General features: G+C 59.8%; 1 protein-coding gene across 7 annotated transcripts in view; it reads right to left on the bottom strand.

Moving 5' to 3' along the window:
- Nucleotides 1–1,971: 1,971 nt before the first annotated feature.
- The window catches only part of SH3BP2 (SH3 domain binding protein 2), a 40,625-nt gene continuing 20,362 nt past the window's right edge, over nucleotides 1,972–22,234 (bottom strand). For 4 of the 7 annotated variants that reach the window (XM_055245753.2, XM_055245758.2, XM_055245756.2 and 1 more), the window contains 12 exons: nucleotides 15,322–15,461; nucleotides 12,907–13,009; nucleotides 11,213–11,330; nucleotides 10,776–10,846; nucleotides 8,966–9,054; nucleotides 8,588–8,656; nucleotides 6,113–6,767; nucleotides 4,581–4,689; nucleotides 4,283–4,338; nucleotides 3,850–3,931; nucleotides 3,210–3,269; nucleotides 1,972–2,563 (listed from right to left, as the gene is read on the bottom strand). In XM_055245753.2, the coding sequence (XP_055101728.1) occupies nucleotides 2,426–2,563; nucleotides 3,210–3,269; nucleotides 3,850–3,931; nucleotides 4,283–4,338; nucleotides 4,581–4,689; nucleotides 6,113–6,767; nucleotides 8,588–8,656; nucleotides 8,966–9,054; nucleotides 10,776–10,846; nucleotides 11,213–11,330; nucleotides 12,907–13,009; nucleotides 15,322–15,457 (1,686 nt within the window). In that variant the 5' untranslated portion in view covers nucleotides 15,458–15,461 and the 3' untranslated portion in view covers nucleotides 1,972–2,425. Of the gene's footprint in view, nucleotides 2,564–3,209; nucleotides 3,270–3,849; nucleotides 3,932–4,282; nucleotides 4,339–4,580; nucleotides 4,690–6,112; nucleotides 6,768–8,587; nucleotides 8,657–8,965; nucleotides 9,055–10,775; nucleotides 10,847–11,212; nucleotides 11,331–12,906; nucleotides 13,010–15,321; nucleotides 15,462–15,714; nucleotides 15,727–17,685; nucleotides 17,853–21,146; nucleotides 21,167–22,234 lie in introns of those variants that run through there. The other 3 variants (XM_063619703.1, XM_055245749.2, XM_055245762.2) reach the window with 3 other exon arrangements.

Below are 22,234 nucleotides of genomic sequence, written 5' to 3'. Positions count from 1 at the left end.
ACTCTTGAAGCTGAGGCCCTCGGCCTGGAGCAGCTCACACAGAGGTGGACAGCTGTGCTAGCAGGTGCAGAGTCTGGGAGGTGAGGCTGGACCAGGGCCCCAGCTGGGCTTCGGGTAACCACAGGCCTCAGCTGTCCAGTTGGCCAGAGGGACCCATCACCTGGCTCTGGGCCCCAGGATGCTTTAGCCACTTGAGCCGGCTCCAGGTGACCGTGTAAATGAGATAAAGCAAAGGTGTCCTGGAGTGCACCACTCACTAGCTCAGCACCCCAGGCACCAGGCTGGAAACCACATCTCTCACCCAATCCTCCATTTAAAAATTTTACAGGAAGTGGCCAGGCACAGTGGCTCACGTCTGTAATCCCAGCACTTTGGGAGGCTGAGGTGGGCAGATCACTTAAGGTCAGGAGTTCGAGACCAGCCTGGCCAACATGATGAAACCCCGTCTCTACTAAAAATACAAAAAATTAGCCAGGCGTGGTGGCGGGCGCCTGGAATCCCAACTGCTCGGGAGGCTGAGGCAGGAAAATCGCTTGAACCAGGGAGATGGAGGTGGCAGTGAGCGGGGATCATGGCACTGCACTCCAGCCTGGGCAACGGGGTGAGACTACATCTCAAAAACAAAAAAACTAAAATAATAAAATTTTACAGGAAGAGACACTATGGCCACAATGGGGAGTGGCATGACTCCCTAAGCGAGTTCAGGTCAGACAGGGCAAAGAATTCTGACCGCAGGGGGGAGGAATGGCTGGTTTTCCAGAGATAGATCAGAACAACAGAAGCTCCCTGTGCTCCAGCCTCAGCTGTGGTGCACCGACCTCTCACCCCAGGCAGGTTGAAGAGGAAACCCCTGCAGAGGTGGCCTTGGACACCTGGTTCCTGGAAGCAGCTGGCTGCCGTCATCCGCAGGGCCTGCAGTGCCACCGCACCCTATGGCCCCCTAGGGCCACAGCCTCCCACATCCGCTAACCAGCCTCATCACTTGTTTCCACCAGCAAACCACAGGCCCCCAGAACACACCCGGGGGAAGGAGGCCGCAGGACCTTCTTCCCCAGTCAGTCACTGTCAGTGGGCACAAGCGCTGGCCTCAGTTTAGGTTTCCCTGACATAAAGTGCTAAGAAAAATCACAAGGATCCTAGGGTCCCTGCCAGCCCCGACCTCCCCGAGTCAGTTTCATTAAAAATCCAGCCTGGAAGGTGTGCCAGGGAGAGTGACCTGCTGGAACTCCACGGCAGAAAGTAAGGGGATGGATTGGGGCTGGGCCTGAGCCAGGTATTGCCTGGAGGACTTGGGCATCTGGGTACCACCGTCCCTACCCACCCCTGGCCTGCTTAGGGTCCACTGTTCCCGTCCCATCATAGCTGTCACTTCCTCCAAAAAATCTTCCTGGAGCCCCCAGTCCCTGCACACCCAGCTGCCCTGGACACTGTGCCGTAAGCACCTCATACCCAGCCGTCCCCAGACTGGGCTGTGAACTCAGCCAGGCCAGAGGCCCCTGTCTGGAATGGGACCAGGCATGCAGGAGGTACCCAGTAACCGCTCGCTAATGCAGGGAATGAAGCAGCTGTAGCTGCAGGGCCTTCTAGCTCTGTAGCCCACTCAGTGTATGCAAGTTCTGGAATGGGGACAGCCACTCAGGAGGTACCCAATAACCATGCACTAAAGCAGGGAATGAAGCAGCTGTAGCTGCAGGGCCTTCTAGCTATGCAGCGGCACTGCCCTGGCCTGACCTGAGGCAGCAGAACTGGTGCGTGGGGTGTGGGCTCCCAGCCCAGACTGCCCAAGTTTGGGTCCTGATCTGTTACTCGCTGTGCACTCTGGGGAAGTCACTCAGTGACCTGCACCCTGGAAGACAAGACAACCAACTGTTGGGGTTCCTGGGTACTGCTGCAGTCACCACTTGGACATCAGCGTGGGTACCCAGTAAGCTGGTAATCCCCTCCTTCCCAACCAAGCCCCAGCCACCAAGGCAAAGCTCATTCCTGCTTTATTGGAGGCAACAGCCCCTACTGGAGCCTGTGTCTTAGCGTTCCTGGGGGTCCCAGGGCCAGCCCTGGCCCCCACCCAGCTGCCCTGGCCCTGCCTGGCTCCCAGCCCACCGCGGGGTGAGTGTGATGAGGGGACCAGTGTTCCTGTCCTTGGAGCCCAGGCACGGCTTGGTCCTGGCTTTCTGGGGTTGGGACAGGGCAAGTTAGTGTGGGGCAACAGAGTCCCCTCGTCCTCTGGAGCCTGGAGCCTGGTCCAGCCCTGGAACCCAGCCTGCTGGATGAGACTGGCTGGGTCCTACGAGACATCCATCACAGAGGCCCTAGGCAAGCGCGGCCTTGCTCCTGCCCACCCTCCCATGTGGGCCCGTGTCCATCTGTGTGGCCTGGGGTCAGGGCCCCTGTGACTGCCTTGGCCTGGCAGCCACAAAGGCTGGCATCACCTAGGCCCGGTGTAGCCGTAGGGGTGCCGCAGCAGCAGGCTCTGGTGGCTGGGCAGCACGTGGGTGTGGTAGTGCTCCACCATGCTGCCCACACTCACAAACAGGACCTCGCCCTCCAGGTAGAACTTAGAGTCCTGTGGGGGAAGAGAGGGGGAGCGTCAGCAGGGCCAGGCCACTCTGTGGCTCTAGGCCTCAGTCTCCCCATCTGTAAAACAAGGCAGCAGCAGCAACAGCGGTATCGCCAGGCCGGCCCCTGGCTGTCGGTGGTGCCCCCGAGGTGGCCTCCGCATCAGATCTGTACACTCCATGTTCCCACCTCACTTCCCCTCCATCCTCCGTGTCCAGGAGCCTGCACCCAGAGCGCTTCAGACAAGGTCAGGAAATGAACCTAGGCCAGGCACGGTGGCCCACATCTGTAATCCCAGCACTGTGGGAGGCCGAGGTGGGAGGATTGCTTGAGCCCCAGAATTTGAAACCAGCCTGAGAAAGACAGTGAGACCCCTGTCCCCACAAAAAGAAAAAGACAAGACAAGCAACCCAGGGTCTAGGGCTGACCACCCATCCCCACTAGGGTCAGTGGAGGACAAACGTAGGCCAGGAGAGGAGGGAGGCTGAGCAGGAGGGGTGGGGGATGAGGGATGGTGGAGGGGAAGGGGAGGGCGGTATCCCGGAGGTGCCAGTCTCAGTCTACCCGCTGCCTATGCCTGATCAGGGAGATTCTGCCCTGCCCCTTGCCAGGCCATGCAGCCAGGGTCCCCATCCCACTCAGAGCCCTCTCACCTTCTCAAAAATGCGATAGTTCCTCACTTTGTTAGAGGTTTCATCCCACACGACCAGGACCTACAGGAGGGAAGCAGGAGGCTGACGGCTCCCTGAGAAACAGCGCGACCAGCCTCGGGAGACCATGGGCTGGGGATGGGGGGGCAGAACCATCAAGGCTGGGTCCTGTGGCCCTCGGGGGTGGGGAGGGACTCCAGACCACCTGCACAGGGACAGCGGGGATGACACTGGCAGCCCTCAGAGAGCCTCTGATGAGCAACAGCTCATAACCACCAATAACCACTCCGACACACCCGGGAGAGCATGGCTCAGTGAGGTCACAACTTCACGCTCGGAGGGACACGGGCAGACCTGGCGTTCCCACTGCCCCATGTGGCCTCCCCCAACCCAGAGCATGAGCCCTACCCCACCCAAGTCCTGGCCCCCACTGGGAGGTGGCCATCGTTGCCCCCAATTTGCAGATGGAGATCTATTAGGGAATAGATTGGAGGTTGCTGCTGGGCAGAGAACACCAAGTAAGAGTCCACAAGGGGAGTGGTGTAGGAACTGTGGGGTCCTGGGCCCACCCACAGCCTGGGTGTGTGGAGAGCCAGAGGGGCCAACCGCATGGGGCCCTGGGGCATCTTTCCCTGGCGCCTACCTTCCCCGACTTGGTAGAGGAGTTCCGGATGCAGTAGAGTCCATCCTGGGGCTCTCCCCGGGGGCTTGTAGCCTTGAACAGCCTAAAATAAGATAGTCATATTGGCGGGTGAGCCCTCCTCGGGCAGCTTTCACAGGCACCTTCCCGCCCCGCTCCCAAGCCTGGCTTTCTGTCCTCTCGCTGTTGTAGGTCTCAGGAGCTGGGCGTGTCGGGCTGCCGTGAGGCTGACAGAGCAGCCTAGCAGAGCCCTGGCCAGCCAGGGTGCCAGCTGGGCATGGGACAGAGCAGGGGGGTCCACTCCTCTGGTTCCTGCTGCACGCAGGGCCATGTACTTGTGCCAGCAACTCCCCAACACAGAAGCTAGTGAGAGGGACACAGAAGCAGGAAGCCGGGCACAGCGGGGGCCCCAGCACACACAGGGCTTTGTGCTGACCTTTCCACTTCGCAGGACTCCGTGGTGTTGACGAAGACCGAGTTGGGCAGTGGCACCTGCAAGAGGCTGACGGTGTCAGTGCCAACGTCAGAGTGATCCACCCGCACCACCACTCCCTGGATGGTGGCCACCTGGTGCCGGGATCCGGGGCTTTACATGGTGCTGTGCCCCCTAGGCTCCCGGGTTCTCGGGGGGTCCTTGCTCAGGACGGTCTGTGAGGGGCCGCCCTGGCCTATGGCTTTCCCACCACCTGTCCACCTACTGGCCACTGGGACCTGGGCTTGCTGCTCAGCCTTGCCTTCTCATAGTCCTCGTCCGAGTCATCCCCGCCAGCGCCAGCCTGCAAGGGTTGCCGGGGCTTTTCAAAGGAGAAGCTCCTGAAACTCTGCCCGTCCGGGGGTGATCGCCTGGAGGGGCAGGGAGAGGAAGGCAGGACCATTTCACTGTCAGACACGGGGCAGGCCAGCCTCTGCTCCCCTCCCTACTCCGCCCTCTGTGTGAGGACAGCAAGCTGCCTGCTGTGGCCCCTGTGACCATAAAAGGCCCAGGACGACAGAGATCCGGGTAGGGCTCGTGTTGACTGCCCTGGGACAGCAGGAATCGCCTGACACCTGAGTCAGGGGTCAGGGCTGCCACGGATGCTGGCAAGGGGGTCCAGAGTCCCCGAGCTCGGTGTCATCACACCGTCAACAAATGCTCTGGATGCTCGTGGGGAGGGGAGGTCCGGGCATGGCAAAATCACAGCCCACTCAGAGCCACAGGGGAGTGGACGTGAACTGGATGAACAATGCAATGTGACCCCAAGGGACTCCCGTGGTGTCCCTGCACGCCTCCCTATGTGGCTAGCTGGTCCTGCTCAGCAAAGCCTCAAAGGCTCTAGGGAGGATTAATGGGCCACGCCAGCATGGGCGGCCAGCCTGTGGGTGAGCCTGAGCCCTGGAACCGCTATCCCCCCAGTCATGGAAAAACGTGGCTTCTGAACGTCTGCAACTCTGCAGGCCTTGGTGAACTAGAACCAAGAGTGTGACAAGGGCTGCTCACAGGCACTTCCACACAGGCAGCAGGCATCTCAGAGGAGTTCGCAGAGCCCTGGGGGAAGGGCACTGTGGGCAAGGGCATCCGGGGGTGCGTGTGCCAGCCGGCACACCCATGCGAAACCTGCCCCTGCAGTTCCTGGACCCTTTGCCTGCCGGGCAAGGCAGGAAGCCCACCTGGGGTCCCAGATGCCTTTGACCACAGCCATTGGTGTAACTCTGTGGGAGCGGGGGAAAAACTGGTCTCCTGGCACTTCCCAGAAATAAAGCAGAAAGCATTTCAGCCAGACGTGGTGGATCACGCCCGTAATCTCTACACTTTGAGAGGCCGAGGCAGGCGGATCACTTGAGGCCAGGAGTTCAAGATCAACCTGGCCAACATAGTGAAACCCCGTCTCTACTAAAAATAAAAAAATTAGCCAGGCATATTGGCAGGTGCCTGTAGTCCCAGCTACTTAGGAGGCTGAGGCAGGAGAATCACTTGAACCCCGGAGGTGGAGGTTGCAGTGAGCTGAGGTCACACCACTGCACTCCAGCCTGGTTGCCAGAGTGAGATCCTGTCTCAAAAAGAAAAAAAAACAAAGCATTTCCAGCAAGTTTCAGAGCTGAGTCATGGACATGCTCCACGTTCCACCAAGGTGGACTGGAGGCATCAGGGAACCTTCCTACCCTTGCACCTGGTACCCCGTCGTGGGCTAAGAGTGCCGGGGGAGAGGGGTGGGCAGAGTGCCCGTCAGAGGCCAGGCCAGGGTCCCTGTAGCTGGAGGCAGGGCTTGCAGCCGCCACACAAACTCACTGGAGGTGGGGGAGCTGTGGCTTCTCTGGCCTGGGCAGGACTGCGGGCCGCGCTGTGGCCTCAGGCACTGGCAGCTTCAGCGCAGGAGGCCGGGGAGCCACAGGGGGCACAAAGAGTCCGGGCATGGCTGCCTCCCTTGGGGGGTCCTCTTCAGCTGTCTTCAGGAACTTGGGCTTGTTGGCTGGCACAGGTGGGGGCTCAGATGTGGGCGGTCCTCGGGGGGACAGGTGGAAGGACTTGAGTTTGTCACAGTTTCTGGAGGTGACAGCGGCCATGATGGCAGCACTGGAAGTGGAGCAGGCCCCGTGGCCAGGGGTCCAGGGCTCCGGGCTGGGGCTGGCACTCTCCCGGAAGCAAGGGGGTTTCCGGAGGCCGGGTGCGGTGGCCATGGTGCCTGGAGGGGGGTCGCTCATCCTTCGGGGGGTAGCAGGTACCCTAGGGCAAGGCTCAGCCCGCCTCAGGCACAGTGGGTCCCTCTTGGAGTCCTCGGCAGCCAGGCCAACATCTGGGAGGCCGTGCTTAGGGGGTGGGGGTGGCAGCAGGGGACCGGGGCCCTTGGAGGTAAAGGAGTGGGCCCGGGGCATGTCGGAGAAGGCTGGCTTCCTGGGCGTGGGCACTGGGGGTGGTGGGTAAGCCGGTGGGTGCATCAGGGCATCTGCAGAGCAAAGAGACCCGGGTTGGACCCTGACAGAGACTGGGCCAACACTACCCTCTGCTGGCAGTGGTCAGCCAGGCCAACCAGGAGTGCAACCCATGGTAGGCCCACCCCACAGCCTGCCCACCCAGCAGCCCAGCACCCAGCACTTCCATCTTGCCTTCCCCAGGGTCCCAGACCACCCACCACCCCCAGCCCTCCCCATTCATCCTGCCTATGGCAGCCTGTGGACACTTCCTGAAGCCTGGAGGACACCTGAGGAGCCCATCAGGTTCCCAGAGGTGGAAGGAAGTGAAAGGAAGAGAATTCAAGGAGGATCTCAGGGCTTGGCCGGAGCGAGAGGGAGGACGGAATTCCCAAGGACGGGGAGGGGAGCAGCTGGGAGGAAGGTGAAGGCCCGTGTTTGCTCAGAACACGTCCAGAAAGCTGGGAGATGCCAGGGGATGCAGGGTCAGGGAATGTGTGCAGAGTTCAGAAGTCCCAGCTGGACATGACTCAGAGCCGGCAGCCTGCAGATGACCCAGGTTGTCACCCAGAGCATTCGGGAGAGGAGTGAGGCCTGAGTCCCGAGCATCCCTCATGGGGCCAGCACAGGAGCTGAGGAGAAAGAGGGCCCCGGGAGCACGGGGCGCCTGGAGGACAGGCTGGCAAGGAACAGGGCAGGCGCCAGGCTGGTGTGGCTCAGGACTGAGCGCTGGAACTGGGAATGGGGAAGCCAATTCCTGGGTCCTGGATGAGAAATGTTTTGGGGAGAGGATGAAGGGGGTACAGAAGGAGGGTGAGTGGAGCAGTAGCATGCAGGAGCACTGGTGGCTCCCCAGGCCTATGTCTAGCCTCACTGGGCCGCAGCTCAGGGCTGGGCAGACGGAGTCTGAGCTCACCAAGGCTTGGCCAGCCAGGCTAAGACAGAAGGCAGTAGTGTGTGGGCAAAGGCACAGGCATGGTGAACCTGTGAGACAAGAGCTCGGCATAGAGGGAAACTGAGGCAAGCGACCCGCAGATCCTGGTGGGCTGAAGGACTGTTGGCACTGGGACCCCAGAGGGAAGAAGGGAGGGAGCAGCAGGAGAAGAGGGGCTGGACCCGGGAGCCTGAAGGTGGGAGGGGATGGGAGGCAGAGATGATACGGGGTCAGGGGCTGGGGTCAGCAGAGGCCAGGTGAGTGAGGACAGGAGGCTGGAAAACAAGGAGGCAGGGCGGACGCAGGGAAAATGAAAGGATCAAGGATCAGCCCCAGACATGAGGAAATTGACAAGATGAGGGGGCTGGAGAGACAATAGGGAGGGAAGGAGGGAGGGGACAGAGGAGGACAGAGGCACTTCCTCCCCACCCAGCTCGTGCTTCCGTCATCCACGTGTGACCACCTGTATCAGCCCCTCTTCTTGACTAGGCCGTGTGCTGCAGGAGGTAGGTGGACACTGGGATGGGATGGGGTGGGGTGGGACGGGACAATGACCTGGCCTGCAGCAGTGTCCACACAAGCTGGCAGCCATAGGGACATGGACCTGCCCTGAGCCTGCGCGCTCCTCAACGTCCTTCCTTCCCCATGCTTAGCCCCCAGGGCCACCCTGGCTCCACTTGCCACTTATCGCCATGTGCCTGTCCCTCCTCCTGGGAGGTGGGAAGAGGAAATGAGCTGAGGTGGCAGCAGGTACACCTCTTCTTCTCCAATCCTCATGATACTTGGGACACAGCAGGGAAACGGAAGCCACCCAGAGCGCTACCTGGGCCAGCATCCCTAGCCTCGGAGGGGCTCTGCTCCTGGTCCCGGCCCCTGCTTCCCACGCACCCAGAGCTCCCCAAGCCCACCCGCCCCACCTACCCTCAAGCCTTCCGGGCTCCGGGGAGTCGGGCTCCATGTAGGAGTCATCCTCGTCGTCGTGCTCATAGTCTGCATGGGAGGGTTGGGCGGTGAGAGCCAAACCGGCCCAGGCCCAGTGTCTGAGCAATGCTCCATGCACAGGGCTGAGTCCAGGAGGCAAGGGGCAAGCACCCGCTGGGAGGACTGTGAGTCCAGACCCTGCTGCTGAAGGCCAGAGCCCAGGGATGCTACTGTGCACTGCCAAAGGGCCAGAGTAAGGAGCACAGCCGAACACACCTCCCTCTCCTCCACAGCGGCCAAGAGGAGGGCTGGGCCCCTCACTATCGGAGGCCAGGTGGGGAGAGGCGGACGGGCAGTGGACACGGAGAAAGACCTCACCTTCATTGTCCGTGGGGTACGGGGAGAGGCTGATATCCACAGGCCGCTCGACTGCGCCATAGAAGCTGTCTGTGTCCGAGCTGGAGTCGCTGCAATGCAGGGTGCGTCGGGGCGGATGGTGAGCACCAGGCCTGGGCGGTCCCTTGATGCTCACACGAAGGTATACACAGGCACACGCGGATACACGGACAGATACACAGATGCACGCACGGATACGCTGACAGACCCATGCACGCACGGATACGCTGACAGACCCATGCACGCACGGATACGCTGACAGACACATGCACGCACGGATACGCTGACAGACCCATGCACGCACCGATACGCTGACAGACCCATGCACGCACGGATACGCTGACAGACCCATGCACGCACGGATACGCTGACAGACCCATGCACGCACCGATACGCTGACAGACCCATGCACGCACCGATACGCTGACAGACCCATGCACGCACGGATACGCTGACAGACCCATGCACGCACGGATACGCTGACAGACACATGCACGCACGGATACGCTGACAGACCCATGCACGCACGGATACGCTGACAGACCCATGCACGCACGGATACGCTGACAGACACATGCACGCACGGATACGCTGACAGACACATGCACGCACGGATACGCTGACAGACCCATGCACGCACGGATACGCTGACAGACACATGCACGCACGGATACGCTGACAGACACATGCACGCACGGATACGCTGACAGACACATGCGCACATGGATACGCTGACAGACACACACATGCACACACAGATATGCTGACAGACACACAGATGCACACATACACACACGCACACACAGATAAGCTGACAGACACACAGATGCACACGCAGGAACACAGGCACACAGACATGGATATATATACATAAAGACACAGGGACACGCGCAGACATGTAGACACACAGACACAAGGACTCCGTCACACAGACATGGAAGTACACAGATAAACACAGATACGGGACAAACACAGATGTTCACACACAGACACGGAGCAACACGCGGACACGCACAGACACGGAGCAACACGCGGACAGGCACACACAGTTACAAGGACAGACACAAGAACTGGAGGCTGTGGTGCCTCCGCTAGGTGCCCCTCCTGGCCCACAAGGATGGCCGCCCTGACTGTGCCCACGTCTCCACCTGCTCCTGCCTCAAGAGGGCTTGGGCAACTCTGGGCTGGGCCCGAGGCAGGACAGCTTGGACCAGGGGCCAGGAGTTCGGGGTCAGGCAGGGACCTGCAGGGCAGCCTTGGCTGTGCCCAGCCCTCCCTGGGCCTCCTGTCCCCACCTGTGAAAGGACAGGAAGGTTTGTTCCCTCCACACCGTCTCGGGCCAGGCAGTCCCAATCCAGAGAGTATCTGCTGCACGTTGGGCCAGCTCACGGGGGAGGCTGCCAAGGCTCAGACTGCCCAGTGGCGCCCCGCCGGGAGATTCATTCTGGTCTCACTCTGAGTGAGCCAGGGTGGGCGTAGGGGGCTGGGAACCCAAAGTGCCCAGCTGCTGCCATGCCAGGCCTCCCTGGTGGCGGGCGTATAAACACACATGATCCCCTAACAGGAACTACCCACGGCGGCAACACAGAAACAGATGTGACAAGATGGGGCCGGAGGTAGACAGGAGCAGAGAGATGCATGCACACCCATACCCGCAGCCCAGCTGGCACCTACAGGAAACCTTTAAGGAGGGAATTCTATGCCAAGCCCGGGGCTGGGAGGCGGACACCTGGGTCAGGCCCAGGCGCCCCAGGGACCCTCACTGCCCGGTACGTCCCGGGCCCAGGCTCACCTGGTATCCAAGGGCAGGTCTTTCTTTTCGTGGAAGTGGCCAATCTCCCTGCGCAGCAAGGCCATCCAGCTCTGCAGGTCAGCGGGGCTGTGGTGGGCACGGTGCCACCAGGGTGGGCCTCACCACACCCCTCCACCCTCACTGCCCTGCCTGCTCTGCTGTGACTCTCAAGGTCAGGGGAGGCGACCCAGCTGGATACAACATGGCTGTGTGGCTCCCCTCAGCCCACAGGGGCACCTCCCAGGACAGCATGTTCCTTGTGTGGGCGCTGGCACCAGGCTCTGGGCATGGGGATGGGGCTGAGGCAGCGCCCACCCAGCTGCCTGTGTCCTGGCCACACCTTCTCCTTGCCCGGGGCTGAGAGGCCAGCGCCCCAGGACCAGAGAGCCCCCAAGGCGGGTCCAGCCTGGTGCCTGCAGGCCCACACCCCCAGTCACCTTGCGCTCGTCCTCGGAGGAGGCCGAGAAGAACCACGTGCGGTGCTTCTTGCTGATGTGGATGATCTTGAAGGGGAAAACGTTGTTGGACGTGGTCTCCTCCGCCGCCCGCATCACCCTGGGAGCACAGCACCAGGGGTCACGGCCTGGTTCACAGCTGTAGGGATGGCCTTCCCACAGCCCCCACCCGTGAACGCGTCTTGGCACCAGCACCACGCCCCAACGGAAGAGGGCAGATCTGGGTGGGCCCTGGCTGCTGATGCTCCAGGTAGTGAGCTTCATGCCCAGGCAGGCGTAAGGGGGCATGGAGGAGTGTGGAAGAGGGGTGCTGGGTGGGCTTCCTGGGAGCAGCAGTGCACAGGAGACAAGGACAAACCTGCCTCGATGCCCGCCAATGCCACTTTACATGGACGCCACCCTCCCACCTCTGGCCCCATTTGCCCAGGCCTGCTTGGCCTGCCTGGGGGACCCCACAGGGCTCTGTGCCCCTGCGGCCCAGCAGCAGCCCTGAGTGCATTTCAGGGAATGACTCGTGCCTGTTCTGTGGCCCACTCACACAGCCAGGATGTGGGGTTTGCGCTGAGTTTATCATGTGGGGCGCCCTGCTGGCCAGGCACCGGGGCAGGTGCACTTATACGGCCCATAAGAGCCTGGCCAAAACCCCTCAGGCCAAGCATTCCCTGATGGGCTAGACAATTCCCTGGGGCATGATTGCATCTGCCACTGGGCCCAGGGTTCATGGCATGGCTGGCACATGCTGGAGGCCAGAAGGCGCTGTGTCTATCTGCAGAAAGGGAATGACCTTCCCCAGGGGACCCCAGAGCTCTGTGCCAGCCTGGGGGCCTGGCACCGGGCTGGGTGCTCTAGCAAGGCTGCCCTACCAGGCCTGTGGCCAGGGTGCAGGCCAGGGCCTAGAGTCACTCCAAAGGTCCCAGTCCCACTACTGATACCATGTGACCCTTGGTTCCTCATAGGCAGGAGGGGCTGGACCCTTAAGGGATGGTAACAGGCATAGATGAATGCTGTGGGGTGCAGGGCTCCAGTGGGGTAGCACCCAGAACCAGAGCTGGGTGCCAGCATTAACCTTTTGTGTGGGCCCCAGGCCATGGGCTGTGCCAGTGCACTCCCCCACCCACCTGCCACCTGGCCACCGCCCACCTGCCTGTTAGTGCAGAAGGCCCTCCAGGGCAGCTCATGGCCCATCACTGGATAGAGCCCAACCCAGGACATGCGTAAAGCTGGAAACTGATCCCGGCCTGGGAGGACCCTGGAGCAGGGAATCCTGGGGCCCGGCCTGTGTTTGGGACAGGGCCTGGGCTGGCTGGGGTCTGGGCTGCCTGGAAAGAGGTCACGGTGGGTGAAGGGGCAAGGCGGGGAGGGAGGAGAGATGCAGAAGTCACTAGGTGGTGGCCGAGTGGAGACTCTGGAGAGCAGGCTGTCCAGGCCTCTGGGACCTGTGCACAAAGCCACAGGAAGACCCTGGCACACCCGAGGTCCTGGGCCTGAGGGCAGGACACGCGGAGAGGGCGAGGCACTGTGGAGGCTGGGCGGGGAGGGCAGGGGATGGGCACAAAGGCTGCTTCGGGAAAGCACCTTCCTTGGGTGGGAATAAGGGGCAGGCCCAGCTGGGAATCTGCCGGGAGAGACCCGCTGGCTGTGGGGGCCTGAGGTCAGCAGGCAGGTCGGGCACTTACCGGTTATAGCCACTCAGGGAGAAGGCGCCCTGCGGAGAGGCGGAGGTGCTACTCTTGAAGTAGTATACGCAGCGTTTGTGGATGATGACAAAGCGCAGGGGCCCTGTGGGAGGTGGCAAGGGCAGGAGGGTGAGCCTGGAGGGGCGGCTGCCAAGACCCACTGTGAGGACCCTCCCCAGGGCAACTTGGGGCCAGGCCTCCTGCCTCCAAGCTTTATCAAATGGAAGAGTAGGGAGCAAGGCTGGCATGCTGCCCCCTCCCCAGGAGCCCACTCTGGGGCCAAATACGGAAAAAATTGTAGGCACGCTGGCTAGCCCCAGAGCGCCACCCGAGGGCAGGCCTGGCTGCCCACAAAGAAGGGGTAGATTTGGGGGGCTATCTGGAGCCAGCACGAGGAAAGGTAAAGCCAGGACCAGAGGCCCAGGGAGGCCACAGCTGACTTGCTGGGTGCTGCAGGGCTGTTGGAGGCTCCCATTACCCCAGAGCTAAAAGAGGGGGACTAAGGCTGGGTGCGGTGGCTCACGCCTGCGATCCCAGCACTTTGGGAGGCCAAGGTGGGCAGATCACCTGAGGTCAGGAGTTTGAGACCAGCCTGGGCAACATGGTGAAACTGCATCTCTACTAAAAATAAAAAATTAGCCAGGAGTGGTGGCACACGCCTGTGATTCCAGCTACTCAGGAGGCTGAAGCAGGACAATTGCTTGAACCCAGGAGTCAGAGGTTGCAGTGAGCCAAGATCGTGCTACTGCACTCCAGCCTAGGTGACAGAGTGAGACTGTCTCTAAAAACAAAAGATGGGGTGAGCCTGAGCAACATGTGAAACCCCATCTCTACAAAAAATACAAAACTTAGCCGGACACGGTGGCATACACCTGTAGTTCCAGCTACTGGGGAGGCTGAGGTGGGAGGATCATTTGAGCCCAGGAGGTCGAGGCTGCAGTGAGCTGTGTTCGTGCCATTGCACTGCAGTCTGGGTGACAGAGTGAGACATAAAAATAATAAATAGGCCAGGCGCGGTGGCTCATGCCTGTAATCCCAGAACTTTTGGAGGCCGAGACGGGATCACCTGAGGTCAGGAGTTCGAGACCAGGCTGACCAACATGGTGAAACCCTGTCTCTACTAAAAATACAAAAATTAGCTGGGCGTGGTGGCACATGCCTGTAATCCCAGCTACTCAGGAGGCTGAGGCAGGAGAATTGCTGGAACCCGGGAGGTGGAGGTTACAGTGAGCTAAGATCAAGTCACTGCACTCCAGCCTGGGCAACAGAACAAGACTCCATCTCAAAAAAATAAATAAATAAAAAACAAAAAGAAATAAAAGATAGGCTGGATGCAGTGGCTCACACCTGTAATCGCAGCACTTTGGGAGGCCAAGGCGGGTGGATCGTTTGAGCTCAGGAGCTCCAGGCCAGCCTGGGCAACATAATGAAATTCCATCTCTACAAGAAACTTTAAAAAAATTAACAGGGCATAGCGGCATGCCTGTAGTCCCAGCTGAGGGGATCACCTGAGCCTGCAAGGTTGAGGCTGCAGTGAGCCATGATCATGCCACTACACTCCAGCCTGGGCAACAGAGCAAGACCCTGTCTCGAAAAAATAGAATAAAAGAGGGAGACTCAGGAGCCCAGAGAGTTTGCCAGTGAGAGCCACTGGTGTGGGGCCACCCCTAGGTGGAAAGTTACACTGAAACCACCCTCACTCCACTGCCCCAGCCCTGTCCCAGGCTGGGGGACAAGCCAGTTGCAGCTCCTCCGAGGAGGCTGTCTGTGCAAAGAGGAGAGCAGCTCGACCAGTGCCCGCACAGGAAGCAATCAGTCCAGACTGGACATCTCAACCAGACGGCCCAGGACCAGGGAGTCCCTGGCAGAGAGCACTGCTACTGCAAAGGCACGGAGCACCTGCTGCTCAGGCCCTGCTGCTCTTGGCCTTCAGTATCTCAGCATTTGGGCATTTCTCAAGCCTGAGGGCTGCTTCTTCCTCCCAGCCAGCTGTCCTGGGGGCCAGAGCCTGGGTCTTGTGCAGCTCCAGAGGTCCAGCACCCAGCCAGGACTTGACACATGGGTTCACTGTGGGCCAAGTGACCAACTAACTTGCTGAACACTCACGGTTTCAGTGAGGGCAGCACCAGAGGCCAGACCTGCCTGGCCACCTGTGGTCCCCGGGTCCTGGCTACAGGCTGCAGCTCCCCTTGCCAGCTGGCCAGCACTGTGCACCACCCTGGACCTTGCTACAGTCCTGGGGGCTAGGGAGGTCAACCTCTGGTTCTCTAGGGGTGCCAGCCACCAGAGAGGGAATGGGAAAATCCAGAGGGCACAGCACATGAGGAAGCAGAGGCTCGGAGAGGATGCTCACTTACGTGGCTAGCCCTGCCCCCATGCCCTCCCACTGTGCTCCCTATCACCCCGGGGACTCACATTTCAGCAGCTGCAGCTGGGTACCACCCTTCTTGTGCAGGTAGCCAGCCTTGGCCACGCCCCCAGGCATGGTTAGCAGGTTCTGGGCACCAATGGCCTTCATAGGGACAGGCCAATGCATCTCTTCAGCCGCCATTAAGCTGCAATAAAGGACAAAGGCACGCGGCTCAGCTACGGTCAGGCAGGAGATGGCTGAGCTGGGGCGCTCAGGGGGACACTGCCAAGATCCAGGACACAGCATGGAGGGTAGGGCCACAACAGGCAAGGAAACCCCTTTTCTGAAGGCCTTGGGCTTCTGGGTGGAACCCCAGGGAGAGACAGAGCCACCTGGTCCACTCAGTCAGCCCCTGGTCCACTCGGCCACACACCCGACCCCAGGATCCTGAGCGCTACGTGCAGCCCTTTCTCTCCACTGGTTCATTCTGCACACAGCCACTGAGCGCAAGGCCCCATGGGGGCTGGGTAGAAATGAACGAACTCAGAAAACCGCCAGCACAGGTAAGTCAGACCTCAGGCCATAACTACTTCAAGTCCCAGTGCCAGGTGAGCCTATAAGAGGCCTAGACGGGAAGAAGGCAAGTGAGCAGCCAAGAGCCCCCAGTTCCCAGGTCAAACGAGCTGGGCTCCCATCCTGGTGTGACTTTCTGGGAGATCCCAAGCCTCAGATGCTGGAGGACAGAGTGGACACCCAGCCCAGCACACAGCACACTGTTGTCAGCAGTGGCCGTGACCACCATTTGGTGGGTTGGCTGCTATCCACCCCACCAGCCCAGGATATCACTCCCCTTCCCTCTGAGCCCAAGCAAGGACCACACAGTCAGTGGAGGACCAGCGACTGCCTGGGGGCTAACCCAGGCCCACGGGACCCCATGTCATGCCCTGCCCCCTACTCCACTCCCCCTTACTCACGCTCCAGCTGCTCTCCTTGAGATACACCATGCTGTTTAATGCTTCCTCCTCTGCCTGAAATGCCCTCCACCCCTTCCCATGCAGAGAACTTCTACTCATCGATCACAACCCAGGTTAAGAGTCTCCTCTTCTGCTAGGCACCCTCATTGTCCACTTAAATCCAGCATCTTCCTTATCTCTGGTCCCAGTGAACAGTACCCCCCACCCTGCACTGTTTGGTCTGTGCCTGCCCTCACTCCATCCTAGGCAGGGTCCCTCCTGTGGCCCCAGTGGAGTTGGATGGGAGCAGGCCTGTGGCCAGTGTCCTGTTAAGCCCTTAGTGGAGCAGCTAAGGTCAGACCCAGATGCCCAGTGGGGCTGGGACTGGTTCCACTACAGCTCCAACCCCAAAAAACATACAAAAAGGAAACTAAGCCAGGGCAACATAGCAAGAACCTATCTCCAAAAAAAAATTTTTTTTAATTAGTCAGGCATGGTGGGGCACATCTGTAGTCCCAGCTGCTCTAGGAGGCTGAGGCAGGAGGATCACTTGAGCCCAAGAGTTTGAGGCTGCAGTGGTCTATGATCATACCACTGCACTCCAGCCTGGGCAACAAAGTGAGACACTGTCTCTATAAATAAATAAAATAGCCGGACGCAGTGGCTCACGCCTGTAATCCCAGCACTTTGGGAGGCCAAGGCAGGCGGATCACGTGAGCTCAGGCGTTCAAGACCAGCCTGGGCAACATATAGAGACCACCATCTCTAAAAAATAATTAGCTGAGCTTGGTGGTGCACACATAGTCCCTGGAGGAGGCTAATCCTGGAGAGGGTCGATTGAGCCAGGAGTTCCAGGAGGCAGTAAGCTATGACTGGCCACTGCTCTCCAGCCTGAGCTGGAGCTAAAAATAAAAAATTAAAACCGAAATAAATAAAAAGAAAAGTACTCTCCGCTTTTAGCAAACCAGCACCCTCCAACAAAAGTGCAAGAGGAAGTCTCCAAGGCATCAGGCTGTCTTCTGCCGGCCTCGGCCTGGGTCACTCGGCTGGACCCATCAGCTCCTTCTGCACCCAAAGACAGCCCCTCTGGGCGGGGAGGGATCAGGGGCGGGCCCAGCCGCAGGACCCCCAACCACAGGCCAAGGTTTGGAACAAAGGCGCCGCCACACCCCGGCCCCCGCCCTACCGCCCCCGGCCCAAGGGAGCCCCGCAGTGGGGATGGAGGAGGGAGCCCCGTGCCCAGTCCGCCCGCGGGGAGCTGCCCGCAGACCGACAAGCCCCGTGCCGGCCTGAGTCCCCCATCCGCCCGCCGGGACGGTCCACGCCCGCCTTTGTTCCCCCAAGAAGCGCGTGGGCGACCAGCAGCGCCCGGGGCTCGCAGCCCGGGTCCAGGGGCTCGGGGTGCGGGGTCCAGACCCGGAAGCTCGCGGCCCGGGTCCCGGGGCTCGGGGTCGCGGGCCGGGGCTCGGTACTCACGGCGTCCACGCGGCGGGCACAGCCGGCTTCCCCGGGGCGGTCCACGCCCGCCTCCCCTGCGAGCACCGGCACGGCCCTGGGCCGCGCCCCCTGGCCGCCGCCGCCTCGTCCCGGGCGCCCCCCTCCCGCCAGCCCCAGCTCCGCGGCCGCGGCCCGGAGCCCGCCATGCCCGCCGCGCCCGCCGGCCCTGGCCCGGCAGCCGCCGGCTCCTCCCCTCTCGGCGGGGGACGGGGCGGGCAGGTGAGGATCCTGGGCCCGCCCCTCCCGGCCTCGCCCCCTGCCGCGTCACCGTGCGCGGCCGCCCCCTGCGGGCCTCAGTTTCCCCACGCTGCAAGGAGGTTGGTGGGCGCTGGGGACAGGAGGCCAACATCTGTTGGTGCAGCCTGGAATCAAGAAGCCTTCGATGCAAACGAGGCCTCCCGCTCCACTCCCCCAACACCTGCAAGTCCACACAGCTTGGTTGGAAATCCACAGCGGGCGCGGGAGCCTCGGCTCTGAGGCCCCGCCCAGGTCCCATCTCGCCGGGCCCTTGCAACCAGCTCCCTCGGGAGAGTGGCCTCTGCAAAACGGCACCTTCACGGAGGGCGGCAGCGGGGCAAGGGATCGGGCACGTGCCCCGCCCTCACCTTCTCCAGCCTCCAGCCCCGGATTCTCCAAGGAGCCAGGGGTCTGGTCCTTGGCACCTCCCACCTGCTTGCCCAAACGCAGGCGCCTCACCCAGGAGAGTCCCCTGGGGTGGCCAAAGGCCGGCAGAGACCCTTGCTGGCCTCCCAGGCATCCTGCCTCCTCCATCTTCTACCTGCACACAAGCTGCCACCAAGATGGGCCAGGTGCAGGTATGGCTCTAACAGCCTGGGCCTGACCCCACCTAGCTGTTCCATCCTGGGCACCTACCCTGATTTCAAGGCCCCACCTCAGGCCCGCTCTCTGGGCTTCTTCCCACTGCACCCAGCCTTCAAGGCTCTGTCCCATCTCTGTGCCTCTGTTCTCAGTGCCCTTGTCTGGCCTGCCTCAAGGCTCCCACCTCCTTCCAGCCACCCTGCAGGGCCCCTCTCCATTGCCTCTTGGCCCCCTCCACTTCCTCTCCTCAGGCCTCCTCGGCCTCCAGCCCCCTCCACCCAGCACAGAATCAACAGGCACACCATTCCCATCACTGCTCAGTGCTAAACCTCTAGGGCCTCCTCATGCCAACCTGGCCCTTCCTGATTCAGCCACTCCTGCCCTCTACCTTCTGTGCTCCTATGCCAGCCAGACCCTATGGCTCCAGTTACCTGCATGGAGCAAGCACCCACTTGCAAGCCTCAGCCCATGCTGTTGCCACAGCCTAAAGTTGAAATTGAACTAACCCAGCCATCAAGAGTTGGCTCAAAAGAACACAGCTCCTTCACAAACTTCCAGAAAATAGAAAAGGAAGGAATCATTCTATGAGGTCAGCATTATCCCAATAGCAAAACCAGACAAAGACATCACAAGAAAACTACCAACCAATATCCCTTATGGGTATAGACATAAACATCCTCAACAAAATACTAGCAAACTGAATCCTGCAACATATAAAAGGGATTCTACACCAAGACCAAGTGGGATTTATTCCAGGAATGCAAGGATGGTTTAATATTCAAAACAATTAATGTAATACACCGTATCAACAGAATAAAGGACAAACAACCACACGATTTTGATAGATGAAGAAAAAGTATTTGACAAAATTCAACACTCCTCCATGATGAGAACAGTCAACAAACCAGGAATAGAAGGGAACTTCCTCAATCTGATAAAGGGTTCTACGAAAAACCCACAGCTAACATACCTAGTGGTAAAAGACTGAAAGTTTTTCCCCCAAGAACAGGAACAAGGAAAGGATGTCCGCTCTACTTCTACTCAGCATAGTACTGGAGATTCTGACCAGAGTAATTAGGCAATAAAAAGAAATAAAAGGTATCCGAATGGAAAGAAAGAACAATTTTTCACTGATTACATTATTTTACATACAGAAAATTCCAAGGAATCCACTTAAAAATTATTAGAATAGCCATGTGCAGTGGCTCACACCTGTAATCCCAGCACTTTGGGAGGCTGAGGTGGGCGGATCACCTGAGGTCAGGAGTTCAAGACCAGCCTGGCCAACATGGTGAAACCCCTTTTCTACTAAAAATACAAGGTGGCAGGCACCTGTAATCCCAGCTACTTGGGAGGCTGAGGCAGGAGAATCGCTTGAACCCGGGAGGTGGAGGTAGCAGTGAGCCAAGATCGCACCATTGCACTCTAGCCTGGAGAACAAGAATGAGACTTCATCTCAAAAAAAAAAAAAAAAAAAATATTAGAATAAATGAGCAGCAAGGTGGCAGGATACAAGATCAACATACAAAAATCAATTCTATTTCTATATACTAGCAACAATCCAAACATGAAAGGAAGAGTTAGTTCAAGTGTTCCCTCTTCCAGGCAGTCTCCCATAACCTCTCTGGAGTCCTGTGTCCCTCCCTTGGGGCTAGCATAGCCTTCTCTGCCCCTAACACTGACCACACTAGTCGGTCATTGTCTCCCATCCTCACCAGCTCAGACCCAGCCCAGGGGGGACACCCAGGGAGCCCCAAAAGAAGGATGAATGTTCACCCCGTGGGTGACAGGGACTGCAAGTTGCCTGGAAGGCATAGGAAGCTGAAACAGAGCCCCTACCCTGGGGCATCACTCCCCACTGTGCCCCCGCCACCCAAAAGCTATAAGAAGACCTGGCCTGTGTGTCAAAGTGGGAGGAACCACTGTGAGGACAGATGGAACCCACCACCTCCTCCTGGCTCCACACCTGGACAAGGCTCAGCAGGAAGAGTTGCAGGGACAGGTTACAGTCCTACATGGGTCCAGCTCAGTGGCCAGGTAGGGGCAGGCCTGTGAGGGGCTCATTCCTGCCTGGCTGCTGTCCCGCTGTGGGCAGGATGAAGGCTCTTAGGTGATCATCAGCTGACCCTGGGCAGGGGGGCAGGTCATGACAAGGGCAGGTCATGTGGCACCCTCACCTCCCCTGGGAATTCCTCGCTTCAGGGACAGACGCGGACACCCGCAGCCCCTCTCCAGAGGAGGGGCCATTCAAGGGGAAACCCACGCCTGCCACCTTACTATCCTCTGCCCCACCTGGCCCTGCCCTGTGCCAGGGGGTGGTACCTGGCCAGGAGCCCAATGCCAGGCCAGACTGAGAGCAGAAAGGGGAAAGGTCGGCTGAGGCTGAGGGTGATGATGGGCCATGGAGGCCGTGGTGACCATGCTGCTTTTGGGGAATTTCAGCCCAGCTCGCAGACTCTGGCTCCACCTGTGCTCGGGAAAACCAAGGGGCATCCCCAAGGAGCACCCACACTCCTAGCTGGCCAGGCCTCCCTGGCTGTGCTTCTAAGTGCCCAGCCCCTCTTCCAGGGACCTGATGGTTAAATTTCATTCATTCATTCCAGGGGACTCCACAGGCCTACCTGCCAGCTCTCTGGGTGCTTCAGTCCCTTCCTCTGTAGAGGCAGACACCCTGGGGGGACCTGTCACCATGCTGCTGCGGTGTCGGCTGAGTTAACATGGGCAGGAACTGTGAGGGAGAGTGCTGAAGATCTGGGTTCACATCCTTCCTGGGCCCGTTCTTCCACTGAGCCCCCACCTCCTCCAGTGTAAAATGGGTATGGAGAAGTCCACTCTCAGAGTCCCCTGACACCTCTGCAGCTGCTCTCTGCGGCAGGGCTCTGGAGACACATGGGCCAGCGTTGGGTGGCCAAAGCTGGTGGTGGCTGCTGGGCTCCATGAGCCCTTCCAGAAAGTATGTGATCTTTGCATGTGTGCACACGTGGAGATTTGCATTTGAGCCTGTACACTTGTGCGTGTGTGCGTGTGCACGTGCGCATTAGGGAAGACGGGGCACCTGGGATACACTCTCCAGGTCTCTGTTTCTGTGCTCATCTCCCTACCTTCTCTCAAAGTTGTAATTGCTTCAGGTGACCCCAAGGCCTGAGGCTGCTGGGGCCAGAGCAGTCAGGTGAAAAGTGCTCAGTCCCACAGAGACACCCCATCAGGTTCCATTTAATGCAGGCTCTGTGGCTCCCACCATCCTGGGGACCCATGAGCCCTGAGGCGTGTGTGGTCATGGCCCGTGCAGGCCCTCATGTGCACTGTGTCTCTGCACACCCAGTTAATGTCACAGGTGGTGCACTCACACAGGATGTGCACATGAGCTGCACAGCTCTCGTGCACACAGGCGTGAGCCCCTGCATAGGAGCAGGGTGGGGGCTCTGGAAGGCTGGGCTCCTGCAGGATCATCCTGGCTGTGGTGAGGGAGCCAGTACCTCATGTGACCACAGGGTCAAGGACTTACTGTTAGTGGTGATCAGGTTGGCCCCATTTGTGGGAGCCACAGGGCAAGTTGGGGCTGGGGAGCCAACCCAAAGGGAGAAGATACCAGGTCACCCTGTGCATTTATTCACACACTCATATACGCGCATGCTGTCACACTCACGCGTGTACAGTTAACATTCACACCATCCGTACTCACACATATACATGCACTCATTCTCCCCCA

This window comes from Symphalangus syndactylus, chromosome 16 (genome assembly GCF_028878055.3).
Source record: "Symphalangus syndactylus isolate Jambi chromosome 16, NHGRI_mSymSyn1-v2.1_pri, whole genome shotgun sequence".
NCBI classification, from domain to species: Eukaryota; Metazoa; Chordata; class Mammalia; order Primates; family Hylobatidae; genus Symphalangus; species Symphalangus syndactylus.
This window is presented reverse-complemented; position numbering and strand designations above follow the sequence as displayed.